The sequence below is a fragment of the Falco peregrinus genome, chromosome Z, assembly GCF_023634155.1.
Source record: "Falco peregrinus isolate bFalPer1 chromosome Z, bFalPer1.pri, whole genome shotgun sequence".
NCBI classification, from domain to species: Eukaryota; Metazoa; Chordata; class Aves; order Falconiformes; family Falconidae; genus Falco; species Falco peregrinus.
In genome coordinates this window covers 45,339,624-45,360,564 of record NC_073739.1, presented here as the reverse complement: position 1 = coordinate 45,360,564, position 20,941 = coordinate 45,339,624, and the positions used below count along the sequence as shown (strand labels likewise).

The window sequence follows — 20,941 nt, the reverse complement described above, 5'->3', positions numbered from 1 at the left end:
GCAGAGAGTCGCGCGGCTGCCCTTTGGCTGGAGGAGAGCGGGCGGTGAGGGGGGCGGGAGGGAGGCTGGCTGGCTGTGGCGTCGGTTTCGTTTTCCGACGGGGGCGTGGGAGGCCGCGGCTGTGCCCCCCAGTACTGAGGAGGACGCAGGGCGTAATTCGCGGCCTGAGTGCGTCCCGGCGGGCGGGAGGAATCCCTTCCCGTCTCACGGGCTGCACCTCCCGGTGGGTGCTGCGGCGGGAGGACGGCGCCTCCCGGCCGGTGCACCCTGCGGTGGGACGCGCGCGGAGGGAAGGTGCCGGTGCCGGCGCTGTGCCCCTGGCGGCGGTCTGCGCAGGGCTTATCCCTCACAAGAGGGGCGACCGGCACCGGGACCCGCCTCCGGCGTACTTCTTGGAGGTCCCTGCCCGGAGCGGGTTGGGAGGGGATTGGGCAGGCTTCGGGGCCTGCCTCGGCTGTCAGCATCCGCTACCGCCAGCGGCCTTTCCCCGGCGGCTGGACGGTAACGCGGCGCGAGAGAACGGTGTTAGCGGCCTTCCCACGAGGCGGCAGCACAGCCGAGCAGTTGGGTGGCCACTGCTTCAGAGGTGGGCACCTTCTACATATCCCCCTTACTTCATGGGGACAAGCCTGGGTTCCAAGCCAACGAACTCTTCTTGTGTGCCTATTCTGGCACCTGCCTGCGTTTGCTTAGTTTTTCTTAATTTTTAACAAAACAATGGGGAAAACATTTTTTAGATGTGTTACTTCAGAGATCAGGAGGTCTGTACAAAGCATAGAAATGTCCTTTGGAAACGGACATCCTTTAGAAAAGATATAAATGTCCTTTAGTAATGATCCTAGAGGAATGCACATGTGTGAGGTTTTGGTACCTTGACTGCAGGGCAATCACCAGTGTCACTGAGGCGCTTGCAGGTGCCTTTCCCACATGCTTTAATTTTTCCTCTTAGACCAAGCATTCCTGTTAGAACACAGGGCCTCATAACTAGCCACAGCTTTTATGAGGGACCAGGAGGCTGATTAAGCGTGCTGAAAAAGATGTAAGAAACAGATTGTGCTTAAGTGGAACCAGGTAGAGGAATCAACACATACCTAGAGTGCTTTGTCTTAGAAAGTTTACAAGGAAAACAACGTTTTTTCCGATATGAACCAGCTACTTGGCATGCAGAGGCTTTGCAAGGCCTCCTGTACCTAAGCAACTGTACCTATAATACCCTGAAAAGACCAAAACTGCCATGGTAAACACATCAGTACAGCATCTTTGGGTATGGATGTAGCAGAATTGGGACCAATGTGGAAAAAGTAATTTTTTAGGTTGCTTTTTTGAGAGGAATTCAGGTGGATAAGGGGAGATACAAGGGCAGTGAAAAGGTTGTTCCAGGTACATGGGGGAAGAATGATTAAGCTCTGTTAAAAAATGAAGGGGACTTCTGCTCCAGCTGTAAGAGTGCAGATGCCCACAGACAGTAGTGAAGCTGATCTGCAAGTCCAAGCCCACCAGGACATTAGACAGCCACTTTGGATAACCCTCTGAACTCTCCACCAGGTGCATGTCCAGAAGTCTTGGTGTAGAAGAATAAAGAAAAATAGAAATGCACCCTTGTACTGTTGGGGTGTGTGTGGGTGTGTGTGCAAGGGTCAGGATAATAAGATTGAAAGTATGTAATTCAAAAGATTTGTGATAATAGCTGTGTAATAGAGTGTGAAATTGTATCACTGTATATTAGTAACACGGGTGTGTCTGTTCATTAATTATATTATTAATTGATTTATTAGTTGAGAATGTGTTATGTAAGTAATAAAAATTGTATTCTCCTAAATCAGTTGTTTCTCAAGCTTGCAGACCAAAAGGGTAGCACTGGAGTAATTAGCTACAAGTGACTTCCAGCCAAAAGAGGAGGTGGTGGTGGATTAAGGAACCGTTTCAACATATTTCCAATAGAGATTGCTGAAGAGGTATGGTTTTCCCAGAATTTGTCAGGGAGCATTTTCCAGGATCTGGCGAGGATGGATGCTGGTAGGAGCTAGAGAAAGGAGATTGTGAAGGCTGCAAAGTAGGCACTACTTGGACTAAGATGAGTTCTTGAAAAAAGAGAGGGAGGATGTAAAAGCTAATACAGAATGCAAGAGCAGGAAGATGTAACACAGTACTTAGCAGTGATCAAAGGAACACAGCCAAATATGTAGTTGGCCAAGAAAGAGACCAAAATGCTACTGTTCAGAAAAAACGTATGCAGGTGGGAAAAATGGAAAGGTGCAGGAGGTAGACAGGAGAACAACAGAGAAAGGATGGGAAGAAAATAGCCAAGAATATAGATCCAAGTAATGTAAAGGAGTGTTGAAAGTTAAGCAACTAAGAAACTATAAATCACAAATTAAAATGCTTTTCCAATGGAAATGGTAAAATTAAGTAAATTTGACATAATGACATCCAGCATTTTGTTTGAGGTAGGATGAGACTGGTGTTTTCTCTTTTTCAAAATGTGAGGGTAGAACCTTTTAACTGTGTGTCATGTTGCAGGAAAAGCGTGCTTTCTTCAGCCTTATGCAGCGGCCCTTTCGGAGCAGTGGGCCTCTTGTGTGTGGACTTGTCACACTTGTGAGCTGTGTTCCAATCCAGGTAGGTAAAATGCCAGTTCTCTTAGTGTTCAGTTTGAGCTGCCTTAGTGAGCATCATGACTGTAAAATTAGATTTATGTTGGGGTTATTTTGATGTGACACACTAGTTAGCCAGAATAGTTTCATTTACATTAGTGTAAATAGAACAACAGTGATAAAATTTTATGTTGTTATTTTGGTTTTCCATTGTTGTAACTGAGATCTGAATTTGGCTCTCTGTGTGGATATGAATGGGGATAATGACAAAATGTCAACTAGTGGAAGACATTTAAAGGATAAAAAGAGTATTGAACAAGAGGGCAATAAAAGGGCTGTTCCTCTGATATCAGGACATGTTCAGTTCCACTCCAGCACAAAGCTACATTTAGAGCAATCAAATACAAGGCTGTTAGTGTTTGGGGAGTTATAGCTGCTCTTGAAGGTTTCTTTCTGCTTTCCATTTTATGGACTGTGCCACAACTGGGATCAAAGCAATTACTTGTAGATTCTCCAGTAGCTTTTGAAGTTTTCAGACAGTAAACAGGCCTTGTATAGCAAGTCTCAGAACTGTTCTTTGCCCTCTGTTGTCCTTGTACAGCTACTACAGCAGTGGGAAAGGAACAAATAGTAAAAAAAAATGGTTCCAGGTCAGAAATTAATTGCATGGAGAGTTTCCTATTTGGACAGAGCTGATGGAATGGTTTTTATGTCATGATAAAACTGAAGTTTGCCAGTGGCGAATGCATCTTCCCTAGTTTTCAAATGTGCTGTGGCATTCTTTCACTAGTCTGTGAATTTCCTATTCTATAAACCAATATCCAGCAGGCACTGAAGTAATTTAAAGCCACCTTTCAAATTTTCCCTCTGTTCCTTAATTTCTGCAGCAGAAATGGGTGGAATGGTGCTGTTGTTCCCTACTGAAGGAAGAACTTAGACTTTTCTTTTTGCAGTCAGGACAATGTTTCACACCCTATGGATAAATAGTACCCTCAATGGTACCAACACAATCGTTGTACCAGTGAGGTCCCTAGAGAGCGCTCAGTGGAGAGCAGGATAGGGTACTTTGCTTATGTTCTTATTCATATCAGACCAAATCTGATCACTTTGATGGAGCGAAGCAGAGTTGCATACATTGTTAGAAAGAGGAATCCAGTAGTTACACCTCATGCTTCATTTCATTTACAGAAAAGTCCCAGCAGAAGTATGGAGAACCATCAAGCCTGATTATTTTAACCACTTAATTTTCACTTGTTTTCTCCTTAGATAATTAGATCTGAATGTTGATACCAAAGCATACGCTTTACAGAACAACTGTAAAACTGTTTTGACTCCTAGGGAACTGTCCATTGTTCCTGGCTGCTGTTGTTTTCAGAATAATAGCAAGAGCGGTGTGTTCATAACCAGCTGTTGATGGGGACTGTAGGTAGCTAGGATAGGCAGTTAAGATGTCAATACCTTTTGGCTCTTCCTCAATCTGTAGAAAATAGTAAACTGCTTAAATCTGTGTGGTCTTATAAACACATTAATACTGAATGTATTTAATTGAACTATCTCTTCAATTGTTTGTGTCTCCAAAATGAAAACTTAGTAAAGATGCAAGGGGCTAGATTGTCCTAGGTGCTGTTGATCCTTATAGGTTGTTTAGGGAAAATGTATACTTTGTTCTGAAAGAAGCAAAGGGTATTTCCACTTTTCAAGGCTCACATCTTGCAGCAACAGCTTGAATGTGGTGGCTGTAAGAATAATTTCTGTGGCTCAATACAGGAACTTCTGCAGCAGATCAGATTGCTTTCTGTCAGGTGTCTTAGGTGACGTGACTCACATATTTCATTCTCTTCATATTCCAAGTATTAAATTCAGGCTAGTTCAGTTGTTTCTTGTTACACCAATAACTATAGAGTCTAGAGCAGAGCAATAAGATGATTTTCAAAGTTAATTTTATTAGGAAGTTACAATAATTTCAGAACAAAACCTTACACACAAACATATAAATCTTAAGAATTAGTATGTTGTGTGAATTCAGTTTCCTATTAATATAAATGCAAGGCATCTTGGTTGGGTAAAGTGTACATTCTCTGTGACTGTACAAAGTGATTTATTTAAAAAATGCACAAGACACATAGGCAAGGGTTTCATTTCATATAGTTCAAAATGTCAGCAGCTTACACTGTATTATACTGGAACACTAAAAGTGAGTTTGTTATTGGCAAGGACAACAAATATACTTGTTATAGTAAAAGAATACAAAACCACAACAAATTGCCAGCAGAGTGTTAAGTTTCCCAGAGAGATTTGTCATCATGAATAATTGCACTTAACCTGTAGGCTGTTACAAGTAGCTAATACTATTTTCGTTATTATTTCAAAATATTCATAATATCCTTAACAAAAACCCATTGTATACCCAACACAAAACATTCACTGAATGCAGATTTAAGATAACACAATATTGGATTGCAATTGTGCACCTTTACTTTCTTCTTTTTACCTATATACCAGAAAGGTTGGTTTTTTTCTAAAAAAAAGCCATTAAAATGAATGATCTGTGCAAAATGGGTAGCCTTTATATAATAACTGATATCATGCAAACAACCAAAAAAAAAAAAAAGTCTAAGAAGCCCTGAGTTAATAACTTCATTGCAAAGGCGAGGAACATGACTGCTCTGAGTTCTTCCTATACATTGGTGTATATTCAAACCAGTCCGGTATTTACTTAAAACATATTTTAAAATAGGCTGTTTGTGGAGTTTTTCACATACAAATCTTCTATGCACTTCATTCCTTTCAGCAGACTGTATTTAGTACTCAATTTCGTTTAAGTTGTCAGGATAGCCTGATGAGAATTGAATTTCTTCCACTTCTAGAATAGAAAGAAGGGGGGAATACTGTAATTATTTGTATATTTACCATACATAAGAATGCATAGAATGTAATACCATGCTGGATGTAAATGGGGCTGCCGTATGTTTTTTAAAAAGTGTTAGAGCATCTTTACTAGTCCAGATTCTGACAGTGGTCTCACATCTTACTAGAAAACAAAAACTCTGCACTAACCAGCAGCATGACAGTTAAGTTCAGACCATTCAGTGGGAATTCAAGGGAAGAATTACCACCTGTCTGCTAGGTGTCTCCTAAGAGGAAAAGAAGTATGTTTAAACATACCTAAACAGGGTCCTGCCTGGAACAGAATATCATCAATAGCAGTGTCACTTCTCATTGACACACCACGGATCGCCTCAAAAATAATCTGTAAAGGTAAGGCACAGCTTTTCATGAATCCCACAGGAGGAAACGACTTATTAAAAAAAAAAAAAAATACCCATGCAGTCTGTTCAAGGATCTAGTGTCTCCTGAAAACCTGCTTCTTAGAAAGAAACTTCTGTGCACCGTCACTGGACTGATTGCCCTGGGCAGAGAATTTGGGTGTGTGCAATGCCAAAGGATGCAAATTTGTTTTCACAATTCGTTAAGAAATCAATGTGTGTTACACACCACTGATAGATTATCTCTAGTGATGTGGCATTGCTGCCTTGCTTTTCAGCCCAAACGTATCACTGTGTTGCCCATACGCAAGCAAGACCTGAGGGGGCAAAAAAAGCATTACAATACCATGTGGTCTTACTGATGAAGCTAAACTTGCTTTTTAGTAGAAGTTTGTGGTTTGTTTGTGATTTGTTTTTGTTTTTTTTCTTTTCCTAACTGATTTCTAGGCTTTTAAGGCAATGTGATTAAGAAAACCCACACAACATCTTTGGTTAGTGATCAGTGCAGTTTTGTGCCCAGTGCTGTTTCAATAGCAGTTTAAGGTTCCTCTTTAACAGAGAAACTGAAGCAGGCTTTGCCTCTGGCAATAGTGAAACGGTGGCGCTGTTGAAACCAAAGGCAGAGCTGTAGCTTTGCATCATCCCTTGCCTTTGCCACCTCAGAAGACCATCCTGCAAGAAGCAGCCATTTTATCACAGCTTAGTGGTTATGACAAATCTAGACTGGGCTTTAGACAGCTGAAAGAAAAGCAACTGCACAAGTGAGCTAATTAAAAAAATATCACTATTGACAAGAACTGATGGGGAAACAGCATTTAAATACTTTTAAAAAATAATTTTGAATTAATTAACTATTTTCATACTTGCAGGTCTTTAACAATTCCCTCCCTACTTTCATCTGTAAACAATTACAGGTTACTTCAGCTTGTTCAGGTATCCATTCAATCCTATCTACATCTTAATATTATTTAAAAAAAAAAAAACAACAAACAAACCAAAACCAGCACATTGTTCAGTTCTGTATTCCTTTTTGACTGCTTTTTGTTTGTTTCTTCTTACCTGGTAGTTTCTATCACTTTCATACTCTATCAGTCCCCTTAGCCATGAGATGCTTTGTTCCCCTGTCCTCCTCCACAAAGGAATCTCTTCATCATCACCTTCTTTTCTGAGATAAACACTTAATAATCCAGTCCCAGCTCCATACATGTGATAGAAAAATGTTAAGCACTGTTTCCCAGAGGTTCCTCTTAGTGATCTTGAAACTAGGTATGCTCTCTGTCCATAGACCATGTTGGATGCCTCTATATACATGTAGTATCCTTAAAAAGATACACAAGCTAATATTAGCAAAGTAGAATACATTCTATCAGCATGTTCATTACAGTCAACATAATCATATAAAAAAACTATGAAACAATTTTGATGAAGATTTTTATGCTGTAGACTTACATTTGGGAACGGTAATATTTGTGATACTGTAATAATCGTGCAGTGTAATAGTGGTAATATCTGTGAATGCTAATCTAAGAACACTTAAAAATTTGTTTATATCTGATGAAATAACATAGCAAAAGAAAGGAACACAAATAAGAAAAAATCATAGCTGTTCTTAAATCAGGAATGCACTCTGACAGTGGAATTCAGAGACAGCTGTGTGTCTGTCCTAGGATACAGTTTAGGCAATGGTTGGAGCTGATGCTATTAACAAAGCAAATTAATTGAAATACCTCTTATATCACATATGACATCAATAATATTTTTCTTTCTGTAATAAAGATGTGAAGACACAAGTGAGGAAAACTAGACTCTCTAGAATCCATGAAAGATTGTCATGAACTCTGATCTGTGGAAAAATTAGTCATTAATTGGTGGCAGGCAAATTAATACCCTCCCCTCCCCCCACCTCAATCCATCATTTGGTTATTTCCAGTTGGGGCAAACTCAGGTGTGTCGGAAAACAGGAATATCCCCAAGTCGCATCCGCTGAATACAGCAGCTGTTCTGTATCTGGAGATGCACACTCCACCAGCAGGCAGTGAACTCAGATTTTGCAGCAGCACCTCATGCAGTCCTACTGCTCCCTTTTGTGGTGTTGGAGAAAACAAGCTGCCCTGCTGCCACCAGCTTGTTTGTGAGATTTCCCTTGGGGAGAGGGGATTCCTAAGGATCAGTAAGGCAGAAGAAAGGCTGAGAGCAGCAAGAACAGCCAGCCAGTGGATGCTCAGGGTGTCTCTCATGATTCAGAAGTCCTATTGCCTACACAAACCCCTGCTGAAGACATCCCCTCTAACCTAGGTTGTAGTTTGGTGGTGAGCAGCATTAGAGAGAAATGGGGAAAAGGAACATTATCTAAAGCTGTAGGTCTGTAAAGAAAAGATAATTTTGTACAGTGTTTTGGAGAACTCTCAAGGCTATTTGTATCAAACCTAGTGCAAGCCATTGCAAGGATTTTGATGTTCATTGTGCTTAAAAGTTCCTTGAGTTAAAAATCAAAACCTACAAGTACCTACTGTAGTATAATAAAATAATTTGCCTTTAGTTCTAAGGCCTGAATCGTATTATGAACTTGTTGGAAAGACTAGATCAGCTCTTGGTTTTGTGAATCCAGATCCAAGTATTTCTCAGCACATCTTGCTGCGGAGACTTGTCTGAAATAAGGCATAAATGTTGTCACAGGCCAGGATTAAAGATTGTTTTGCTTCACCAGTTCTAAAGTTGAGCTATCAGCGTCAATTCTCAGACTACTTGGGGATCTACATAAACTGAAAATAGGTCTAAAGTCAGTTTCTACCTTGGAAATCAAGAAAATTGTGCTATCAACCCAACCTTTCCCTTAAGCAAGAAACTCTTAAGTGTTGCTCTACTATAAGGAGAAGGTTATTGTCCTTGGAAACACAAGAGCTGAGATATAGTGTATTTGAAAGAGGAAGAATAAAATATATTTATTATTTAATCCTTTTATGGAACTGAGTTTGATTAGCTACCAAAACAAGCAGCAACTTTAATGCAATGTAGTAATTTTAGATTGTATTTTATAGAAAAAGAAAGGTATGCCAAACAATACAGAGGTGGCCTACAGATGCCTCTCCAACAGTCTCAGCCACTTTGCAAAATAAAAATTGTCAAATTACCTTTAAAAACCAGTAGGAAAAATTCTCACTTATTTAACAGCTGGTGATCACATGTCTAGTTGATGCAGCAGAACTGGACAGCAGCAATTACAGACAGTATGTCATTTAATTCACTCTAATGTCATCTAATTTTTAAATGGAAAAGGCACACAAATTTCAATATTCCCTTTTGAAAGTCATTCCACAGTACAAAGATATCATTATTGGGAAAATGTTCTTGATTTGTGGATAGCCTACATTTTCCACTTAACTTAGCCAACAGATCTGGTCAGAATATGGTCAGATTTATAGGTAATGTTTCTTGGTTTTGTTTCATAATACATAAGAGAAGTTTTAAGCTTTAAAACTCACTTATCTCTGAAGGCTATTCAAATTTCTACACAGAAACAGTACTATTTAGAATTAGCAATGGAAGAACACAATTTCTTGATGATCTGAAATTTCAAGCCGAAGAGCGATACTCCCATCTGCACTCTCAATTCCACATGCAGGATTTTGGCTGTACAGTTCCACACGCCATGAGTTTACATCTCTCTAGTCAATTTCCATATCTTGCTCAGGAGGCAGCTATTACAGAAATTTTACCAGGAGATAGGAAAGGGAGATTTTGCTGAATATGCACGAAGCCTGTCTTTATAGATAAAGAGATCAGAAACAAGGCAAAACATTTGTTATTTTATTAACTAGAAACATTTGTTATTTTATTAACTAGAAACAAAGCTGTTTTCCAGAGTAACTTGAATTACAAGCTTGCATAGAGCAAGACTTCACATGCACAGTTCAAATAACTGTATTTGACAATATTTAACGTGGTTTACACTCAGTCACAGTTGACAGAATAATTATAGCTTTTGGTGAGCCTTTTGAGCAGGCCAACTGCCCTTGTAATCCAGTTAAAATTTTTAACAGACTGGAGAGATGGCTGCTGTGCGTAAGCCAGCCTGTCTGCAACTGACTGTGTAGTTTGTCGAATGAATGCTAGCCACTGTGAAGGAGGGCAAACCCAAAGGCCTCAAAAGCCTTTTTGAACCTATGTAAGCATTTAAAGGCCACAAACCTTAAGGCAGTTTCATCCATTGTACTTGGGAGTTGCTACTGAGATCCTCTCCTGCAGGAACACCAGCACCCAGCGCAGTGACGCAGTTCGTCATTTTCAGAAGCCACCAACCAGGTACTGCCCCCCATGTGGGGGCAATTCTGATGCAGTTTTCTGTGTGTTTGCTCATGCTAATGGGGGTCCCGCTTGTCTAAATACTTTAAATTACACAACTGGGGTTATGGAGTGGATTTTCAAGGGAAAAGGTCCGTGGTACCTCTTTTAGTATCTATGTTTTCTTCTAAGTTTGAACAGGAAGGTGTTCATGCTGAAGAGATCCCAACCACTTGTTTGCCTTTTAGTTTCAGGGAATAGTTACATAAGCTAGGGGTTTGGGAGAAGGCTTTTCTGTAGAGAGTCATCCTGTCCTTTTTTCTCCTAAAGGAAAAGGTTACTTTAGGAAATCGAAGACCCAATTGCCCACTTGCTCTGCAGGCAATTCAGATTAAACATCACGTTCTCAAAATCATCTGTAGATCCCTAAGAAACATTTTTACTTCATTTGTAAAAACTTCCTCAGTGTTCTAGGTTATAATTTCAAAGGGGTTTTGATTGACTATCTATCTCTGTTCTGGAAGTTCAATGTGGAGCTTAACTCACCTACCCCAGTAGTGTGATCTCCTTTTGGTCCAGTGTATGATGTGGGAGTTGGACCCCTCCACCTGTGCCAGCTCCCACGACCTCTCCTCTTCTGGGTAAACACACACTCATCTTTTTCAAAAGTACACTCTCCAGGATTGGGCAGCAATAGATCTGTAAGGAAAGGACATTGCTTAAAACTGCAAATATATTAGACAGATACATGGAGGGATTACACAACTAATGTATGGCATTCACTCACCTGCTGAAATCACTTATACCTACCTAGCGATACTCAAGAGTAGTCACAAGCTTATAGAACGTAGCTTCGAACTGATGTGCGAAATTTAATTTCATTTTCTTCACAGCTTTGAGAAAGTCTGTGCCCTAGTCTGGCTCACTAACATGTACTAGTATTCTTTCAAAAATCTTGTACAGTTTATTATCTCATCATTGCTCTTAATCCGCATTAGGCTTTACCAATGTAATTTTCTTCACTGCTGTGGCACCCCAATCAGTGTAATGAGCTTCGGCATGTATAAATGCATACTAAATGTGTCTTGTCAAAGAATGGAGTTTCTGTGATCTGAAATCAAACACCACATTTAGCTCTCAAATGTTCCCTTGGCACAAGATTCTAATACCAAATACACCAGACCACAGAGCTGCAATTACTAGAGTATTTTCATTATTTAAATTCTATTAGATGATGAAGAAGGGAAAGATGACAATTCAGGTGCTTTCCAGGAAGCTTCTGTCAGCTTTTCTGCTATAATCTGTACAGGAGCAGACACTCTGAGCTGCTTTTACTTTCTGAAAGGGAGGAAGATTTGGTGCCTCACATACTCTGGGGCATTTTTCAGGCATTTTTTTGCTGCCATCAGTGGCAAGTCCCAGTATGACTATACACCCAAGTATCAGTTCTGCACCTTTGGTTCCTTTTCAAATTACTTAGGAACTACAGAAAGGCAATACAGACAAATGTTGGAAATACTTCAGAAAAATAGCATCTTCTTTTATACAGGTGCCATCTTTCTGTTCTTTAGCAGTTAGCTGCCTGAATGCATGAAATCCAATCAAAAGAGGTCATTAAAAAGTTATTATTACATGGGAATATAAATGGCATGGTAGATCAGCCTCATCACCATTTCAAAGGCATGGCTTTATTCTGAAGAAAAGTGGGATTATAGATTGGGCCTGTCTCATGAGAATAGTTTCCAAATTAGGACACAATGGTTGCATTGTCAAACCTCAAAAAGCCCCAGAAAAGGGAGTTTGGGCAAGTTTAGGGAGATTAGCCTGTGCATGTCAGAGGGTAAATTGTGGCTCAAAAACGTTCAGTTCGTCCCACCACAGGAGGCAGAGTTAGGCTCCTTTGTTCTCGTTAGAGAGCTGCAGCTCAGATAAGGGACTGCGTCTTAGCCTTGCACAACTGTACTTCTGGACTAAAAAGAATAATGCTGTGTTTTGAAAAGATTGCTTTGGGGTCCATTCCTGGTTCCCTAAAAGCCATTTGAAAACTACTTTCTCCTTAGTTGGACTATCGTTTTTTTAAAAATTTTAATGCCCCCAAAAGAATGCTCACTTATGTACAACTGCACTGGAGTCAGTGAAGTTAATTAGGAGTTAGCTGGTACCCCTGTGAACAAAAACTGGTCCTTACTGTATGTATGCTACTGCAAAAATGGGATTTATGCAGTACTTACTGTAAAAAGAAAAGAAAAGAAACCACAGTGGGATGAAGGCAGCTATAGAATAGGCTTAGAAAATGAAGGTATGCAATGAACTCTTACTAAAAAAAACTCTTACAACAAATATACATGGTCTTACCAGCAGCCTGGCAGCTTCCCAGGCTCAATGATACATCATCCAATGCCACAAGTCCACAGTCCCAGAAGCTTTTACACCAGCTGACAAAGACAACCTGCAATACATGAAGGGAATTTCAGGTATCTAATAAAAGCTGGCACTGTTAAGAGTCTGAAATTTTAGATCTTTCCAAAAGCACTAACAATTTTGACACTTACAGAACAGAAATGATGAATCCGCTTTGTTTTGGCACATACTAATACTGCCAATAACTGAAATTTCAAATCCGGTGGGGTTTAGACGTACGTTTTCATTCAATAGAAAGTGCTTTCTCACTTTTACAGGCAAACGATGTGTCTGTGTATGTAGTTTCCATTTTAGTAGCAGAGTGCATTTTTTTAGTGTATAAGAAAAGATGACTTACTGAAGTTGTTGTGGTTCCCTGCCCCCCCCAAAAAAAACAGTAACAGTTTAAATGTCCTCAGCTATCTTACCCTTAAACCCAGGAGGGTTTATCCATGGAAAAATACATTTGAAAGAGTAATGCAGAGTGATGGCCAACAGAAATAGCTGTGGCAAAAAACAAAGAACAACAGAGATGAGATGAAATTGCTGCATAAAATGTGATTATTCAGAAATGACACAAGGTCATGATATCATTGAGCAGGAGCCTGGAAATGCTAAGCATCATTCACAATGTTAATCTGGGTTTGTGAAGATTAAGAATAGCGTCCAAGATGTTTTATTTGACTACACATTAATTCTGCCATGGAAAATACAAGTTACTCATGAGATGACAAAATAAAATGTAAAGAAACTGAGATTTCCACCTGCTTTTCTCCCAAGGTTGATGCAGAACTGTTCAAATTATAGAAGACACAATAAAGTTTATTTTGTAAAAATACTGCTGGCAGTTTTCTTTGCCTAACTACTGCAAACCATCAGTCTGACCACTGGGATTATGACCACAATTTGGGAGGAGCTTTTCAAAACAATTCCTTTGTGATGAGGTCTCAGCTAGTGACTAGAGACAGATGAGTGTCACTTCTAACAGTTTAATATTCTGGAACAACCGTAAACACCTCAGTTACATATTTTAGGTTAAATGCTGACTGACAATTTCATGAGGATACAAAAAGGTTGTTAAAAGTCCTTCATGCATTATTTAGTATGTCCTCTTTTAAGAGGCTCAGTAACATCTTCAATATGGTCATTATACCAGATTTTGCTAGATTGCTTTGCTATGTAGTATTTATTTACCCATCTGCTTATAAAACAGCCTGGGACATAACTACAGTTAAACTTTTGAAGCACATATGGGTTACGCTGCCCAGGATGGAGCAATTTTCAAAACCATTTTCCATTCAGTGCTACCAATCCTGGTAACAATGATAATCTGTCTTGTAAACTGTTACAGGTGTGGACTTGAGGAGTCCCCGTACAGTATGCACAACTGCTCAGTGTATAGTGGCCTAAAAATGGCACTTTTGTTTTGTTTTGTTCCTGTAGAGCTACTGTCTTAGCCTTAAGATTTAAAAAGACAATTGTTTCCTGTTTTTTAACTTCATTCTCAGGAAACAGCCACAATCTATGAAAAATGGTAGCATCTCCTGGAATAAAGCATACAATAAATACTGACGTTGGGTGGACGTCATTCACCAGACTTTTAATAAATGCATTCTGGTGAACATTTGTAATAAACTAAAGACATATTATAGTCCTAAACCCAAGAATCTTAAGAAAACCACACATGAAAGGGTGAGGTCACTCCTCGTTTGTGAAACAACATTTCCACACTGTGGAATCGTATTTTAAGTGATGTTTTCCTATTGACATCACTGGGAGCAAGATCAAGTTCTTTATTCTTAAGTTGCAATAATTTGTTCCATACAAGGTATGTAATTACCCACTGGATCCTGCAGAAAGCCCTCCATTTCAAAAGCATCACAACAGTAACTGTTGGTCTCTCAAAGGCCACTGAACCCATAGGCTTTGTACAGTCAAAGGACTGATCTGTTTCAGGGACACTTGTAAACTTGTTCGGCTTTGTCATCTTTTTGTAGCTTTAGCATTACTAATTCTCGATTTGCTGTTTGTGGTGCTGAGTGACATGCTGCCATGAGCAGACTGTATAATTGCACGGGGGTGCAGTGGGGGAGCTTGTGCTTGGGAATGTGGAGTTTCCAGTATTAGCTATAGCAATTGTACTGAAATTGTTCATATCCCTCTCAGCTTATTTTGTTGTAATATTCTTGATTTAGTTTTAAGCAGCGGGGCAGAAGATATTTTTACTCGCAAGTCAAACTTACTTACTTTTCTTTTACCCTAAATTTCCTCTTTCATCTTAAAGGGACATCTTTCACTGTTCGAACTTCACTGACCAAGACTGTGTCAATCTGGATTTATTCAACTCCTCATTTTCACCCTACATCAGGTCTCCGAATCCTTTCTACAGTCTAGATAGGATAAATCTCAAGATGCTCTACATTTGTTCTTGTTTTGAATTAAAATATTTCCTAGGTCAGTTCTTCCAGAAGAGATTTTTATGACGTTATCTCAAGCCTTGGAGAAGATAATAGGGGGATCTTTGTGCTCAACTCACACTTTATAAAACATGACAGATGAACAACAAACTAGTTGTTTCAGACTAGGTAACAAAATCTTTCTGGACTTGCATGCTATCTTAGAGGCTAAATTAAAAACATTATCAAATGCAGGCAGTTGTTGCCTGTGTTACTGAAAAATAAAACATGTTTTCTTCTCATGTCTCTTTTTTTTTTCCAGTAACAGGACACAGCCACGGCATTAGTTCCCTTCCAAATCACTGCCCCGATTTCTGGAAGCTGATTTATTTATTTTCCGGTGGTTAATCAATGTTCCTGGCCTGCAGCCTCGAAAGTATCAATAACCAGTTCTCAGCATTCATCCGGTATGTCCGTGATGAGCAACACCAGATGAGAACAGCTGGTAGAGCAAGAAAAAAAAGTTCCACTTCTTTCATGACACGTTGTTGGGTTGTGCTGCAGACACTGTGTGAGGTAGAAGGGACTTCTCATCCTTAGCACTCTGCATCTCTACAAGTAGATGCAAATTAAAACTTACGCATATTAAGTTTACCTGCTTTTGGAGGAGAAGAAAGTAGAACGTGCAGTAGGGTACCTCCAGTGTAATGATGGACTAATGGGGAAGCTTGTAAAACAAGGTTCAGAGGGAGCTGGACTGAGAACAGGAGAAAAGAAGATGCCCCCAGACCCCTATGATTTCTGTGTATTTTCTTCCCTACTTGTTTATCCCAGAAAGTAAGCTCTTGCTTAATTAGACAGCCAGACCAGCCAAAACAAAGGAAACACTGGGACAGCTGCCGAATCTGGTGACTTAAAAGCAAGCTATGTCTCTGTAGCGAATTTACCTGATTCCACCCTTGTGAATATTCTTAGGTTTAAACTATATACTGTGTATCGGTGTAGAAACAAAACTCAGTCTGTCACTTAGACACATATTTATGTTCAGTTTCTTAAAGGAGAAAGGCAGTTATAGTGGAGACTGAGGTGGGGTCTTGTAAGAAGCAACTGTTGTAACTTCCATACAGTGACACAAAACTCAGTATTACAAATACAAAATCCAAAAATAATCTGAGCACCAGAAACAGAAGTGTGGCACGACACAAAGCAGCAGTCAAGATGTTTTCACAAAACAGGGAGCCTGACTTTTTGGTACACAGCTGTATAAGCACGTAAGCCAGGGAACCTTCACCAGCACAGGGAATGGGAGAACAATTCTGACAGTTCCAGGGCAGTTCAAATCAAATATTTTCAGTGTAGCCCAAATTACTTATAACTACCTTAATTCAACTAGATTTTAAATGCCTTGGTTTTGTTTGGCTTAAACAGTTAGAAATGCAAGGCAACAATGCAAGTAAGCTATTAAGCCAAAATTAATATGTGTGCAAGCTTCTGTCACTTGCCAGGCAAGTTCAATTTCTTCCCATGTAAATACAAGGAGCTTCTGCAGGAAAAATAATGAATTATGACAGCTTCTACAGAAATAATTGGATAACACTAGTAGTAAACTTGCGACAATTGGAACAAATATTTTTGAAAATCTTTCCTGTCCAAGGGCAGATGGGTTGCAGAAACAAACAATGAAAGAGAAAAGCTAATAGAATAACCTAGGGCCACAGGCTGTTAGTGCTACAGCTACATTCACTGGATTGCACTGTCTGGGAGAGAATACTGGCTGCACAGAAATGTATACAGGACACCAATATCCTCAGCTGTCCTTCAGGGTCCTCCTGGATCTCCAGAAATCCACTACTATGGTTCTATCCTCTTTTCAAAGTGAAACAGTTTCTTTGGCTCTCTTTGTAAGAGGGAAGGGTTATTGCCTTTAGACTGAGGGGTCTTGTCAGGTGATGTGGCATTGTAATATCACAGCATTAAGTACCCAGAACAAAAACTGAGCAAAAAAAGGAAGTGTCAGTTAATTAACACAGGTATCAAAAGGAGGTATGTAATACTTCATGCAATGTATCTCCTTGCTTAGCTACTGTGAAAATGCAGGCCACCCAGGTAATGCTTACTAACCCGAAAAATTTTTACAGTTTCCAGTATGTTGTTTCCATAACTGTATATCAAACACCACAGACAGTGGGGTTCACATTTTGCAATATTAATCCTACTATTCACAGACCCTAATGTTCTTATTTTAAAAAGGTATTTCCAGTGACTGTTCTTAAAGAAGTTTCTTTGTTTTAGGGGTGAGAGAAGTAAGGACAGAAGGGCCGTACCACAAAACTGCAGCTTCTTTCAGCCTCTTTGGGTTGCATACCTTACTGTGGGAAGACTGATCAAGGGTTGGTCAGAACAGTACCAAGAAGCTCCTTCCTTTATTTGGCACAAGTGAGAGTTTTTCAGAGGAGGAGACAGAACTAGGATGTCTTCCCTTCTCCGCTTGGTACCTGCCTGGAGAACTGTGTCCTTTATACTATTGACTCTGTCACAGGGATCTACGACTTCATCATATACGCGAGATTGCTTTAGTCATTTACCCATGACTTAGGTGGACAAGCAGGAGACACAAATTTTGCAGCAGCAAAAAGGAATGCTAGAATAACTTAATAGTGAGCAGCATCACAGTGATGATGTGAGAACAAAGGTCCAAAGACCCTCGTATCAAGCCCCAGGAAGGCAGAGGGATGCTAATGGTTGTCTAGGGGAAACAGTACAAGAAACAAAGCAACCATAAAGCTGTTCATGCCATTGCATTACGTTCAGCTCCCAGGGAGTTTAAGAAATTGCTGAACTGGAGGTCACACCTGTACCACTGTGTTTATGGTCACAGTGAGGTCTATTTTCTGTGAATTTGCCTAATCTCTTTTTAAATGCATGTATACTATTGGCCTCCATAGCATCCTGCAGTAAAGGATTTCAGCATTTAGTCATTCCTGAAAAAGTGTTCCCTTTTGTGTTTTTTTTAGAACATGTAAATACTGAAGTTCCACACTCAGTCACTTGATTTTGCTTTCTCGCAACTGCAACTAAGCTTAGTAAGGGCAGGAAAAAAAAACATTAGAAAGGAAGAAAAGTTGACAGCAAGAATGAAAACCTAAGCAATGCTGCCACAACCACTCTGGTGGAAGTAGGGTGGACTGTTATGATGCCAGCAACCTTTCTGAGGATTTGTTTTTGAACTCTAGGGAGGTATTCAAGCACTACACGCTAGGTAACATTGCAAAAACTTGCATGAATGGAAAAACATGGTAAGTTTGCTTTTCAAAACCTGAGGTTCAGAATGGTGAACTAAATATAGCAGAAATGAACAGAACTGATGTAAGTAGATGCACTCAGACCTTCATTTTAACTTTGTTGGGAAGTTGCATAAAAGAAGTATATGTCCATGGTGGCATATACACACACACACACAATATTAAAATGCAGATTCTAGCTCCACAGTGCGCGTGAGCATCTCCAGTTTACATATGCCATATGTGAACTTTTCTTTCAGTTAGCTCTCACACCTTCCTAACATATATTGGTGTGGAAGATCAGTTTCAGCACATTCAATCAGATCAAAAGCATCTACATATTTCAGACTCAGATTTTTATATTGCCCCTTAAGAGGCTTATACAACAAAGCATGACTTTATTTTAAAAAGTGTTAGGAGGTATTTTATTATTCCTTCTCACATTTATTCCCTAGGATCTAGAGAGTACAAAACCAATACTGTATATGCCTAGGATCACAGGTACTTACACTAAATAAAAGAGAGAGTGCCTCAAGTACAGATTAGGAAATCAGGATTTAAAATTTCCCACCTTCTTGCTAGCATTATATTGCATACTATTTGCAGTATGTACACACAAATAGATACTGATATATACAGACACACACATACATATACACACATATATAAGTATACAAACATTTATGACTTGCTTATCTGGATCATACCCAGCCTTTTCAACGTGGTGTTTCCAAAGTGTCATATTAAAGCCTGTTGGCCAGCTTCACATTTCCTGCTCACTGAACTCAAGCCAACAATCTGTGCCAGACTGCAGTTAGCTAATTCAAAAACAACTTGCAAAAACCATTACACAAACCAAGAGATGAAAATCTGGGTCTTTTTGTTGTCCTGATACAAATAAATATGTTATCAAAATTAAAACATATCAGATGGATTTTATATTGTTTTCAAAGCCTTAGGACTAGTATTAGCAGAAACATGAAGGACATAGTTAATCAGGTATTTTAGAACAATTGTTTTCTGGCTGCAGAATCCTTACAACCTGCAGGAGCCCCTAGCCAAAGGTGCACGCCAACTTCCTCGCTGACTTTATTGGCCGTTAAGGAACTGCCAGGGGAGTGTTTACTGTTTCCACAGGCAATGACCCAATCTACAGGTCACACCCAGTAACCAAGAAGTTGATCTGCCAGACTACTGTGCATGCCTACAACTTCTTATCATCCAAGTCTAGACATGATGCACCTTGGAAAACAATACAAAGGCATGTCAGCCACCACATCTATATTATTGGAAAAGTGGTAGCCCTATCTTATTTTGAGACCACCTCATTCCATGAAAAGACTGTTTTTCACTTGCTTATAACCTTGCCAAGATGCAGTGACTTCAGCTCAGACTTTCCATGCTGGGTCCTTGCTTCGGGTTGTTTTGGAAGATTTAAGCCAAAACAGTTCCATCATTTCCAAGAACAAGTCTAGGAAAAAAGGTTTTATTTTGCCCCTATTTAAAATATTCTTTGAAAAGTTTGGGTACTCCTAGGCTTTGGAGTACGAAAATGAAAAGTGTCAGGATTTGGTCTTTGTGCCAGAACTGTGCTTTCTGTCAAGTCATTAGCTTCTGGAAAACTAAAATTTGTAACATATGGTACAAGCAGGGCAGCAGACTAGGACATGGACAGGATTAGAAGGAAAAAAATGGACTGTCCAGAGCTGAGGAGACAGGAGTAAGATGGGGAATGGGAGGGGGTTGTTGCCTATGGGGCAGGATAGATAAGACAAAGGTGCATCACTAAGGAGGCAAGAGATGTGAGGACAGGTTGGAGAAGACAGGACAAGAAAGGTCAAGCTTCAATGAGCTTGTTTCTCTCACGTTTCTCTATACTCTCTCCCTCCAGAGCCTGAAGTGTAATCTCTGACTTTCTGGTTCCCACCACTCCTTGCTGTCAGGCAAAACATGCTCTGATGCACCTTCACCACTGGCCTACACTGAAGTCGGCCATTGAAATGAGTGTTCCTTGTCAGCTGTTTCACTAGGTGCTAGGTAGAGCGACACATCTGTACAGATACCTAACCTAAGTGTTTATACAATGCCACACAGTGCTCCTTCATTTCCTTCTGTTGGCTTAGAAAACAAGAAACAGAGTAAAGCATGAGAGGACTTGTAAAGCATTAAGGTTTAAGAGTTGAGCGTGAGATTGCAAGGAGAAGCCAGAATCAGGTTCACTGTATAATGTCATTCAAGCCTACCTGTGAATGTTACAAATGAGCAACCTGTAACTACACCAGTTTTTCACCCTTGCCTCATGGCAAGCAGACACACACTTAAACTTTGCATCCTTTGCCTTTTGTATGCTGCCTTCTCAGTCATATATATATCTTGATATTCTTTTCCATATTAACATGCTTCAGAACTTCACCCACTGTCTTCCATGTACTATTTATCTAAGGAAATCTTTATCAACTGATTGTGTATATGCATACACAGCCATCATGAAAACCATAAAACTGTTATACAAAATTCAGCACTTCATAGCTTATGCCTGATACATTACAAAACAGTGGCATCTACTACATATGCAAAACTGCAACTTAATCCCTATTTTAAACTTAATTTAATCTTCCAATGCAGGAGGAAAGACAGTATGAGAGAATAGGTTTAAACCAAGGCTAAGGTAGAACTCCATATCCCCCCCCCCCCCCCCCCCCCCCCCCCCCCGCCAATACACA

The 20,941-nt window shown here is 39.9% G+C and overlaps 1 protein-coding gene and 1 long non-coding RNA gene across 3 annotated transcripts in view; one reads left to right on the top strand and one right to left on the bottom strand.

Annotated features, from left to right (window-relative positions):
* Window positions 1-105: 105 nt before the first annotated feature.
* Window positions 106-20,287, top strand: LOC114013026 (uncharacterized). 2 transcript variants are annotated; one of them, XR_008744888.1, is made up of 6 exons: window positions 106-1,071; window positions 2,521-2,619; window positions 10,081-10,162; window positions 14,826-15,126; window positions 15,260-15,404; window positions 17,230-20,287. It is a non-coding gene; the product is annotated as an uncharacterized LOC114013026 (long non-coding RNA). The 2 variants fall into 2 exon arrangements; XR_008744887.1 differs by having other exon boundaries at window positions 106-2,619.
* MAMDC2 (MAM domain containing 2) overlaps window positions 2,630-20,941 on the bottom strand; it is a 65,121-nt gene continuing 46,809 nt past the window's right edge. The window contains exons 10-14 of the mRNA XM_055791514.1: window positions 12,497-12,590; window positions 10,688-10,840; window positions 6,920-7,179; window positions 5,760-5,844; window positions 2,630-5,457 (exon numbers count right to left, since the gene is read on the bottom strand). Of these exons, the coding sequence (XP_055647489.1) occupies window positions 5,396-5,457; window positions 5,760-5,844; window positions 6,920-7,179; window positions 10,688-10,840; window positions 12,497-12,590 (654 nt within the window). The 3' untranslated portion in view covers window positions 2,630-5,395. The remainder of the gene's footprint in view (window positions 5,458-5,759; window positions 5,845-6,919; window positions 7,180-10,687; window positions 10,841-12,496; window positions 12,591-20,941) is intronic.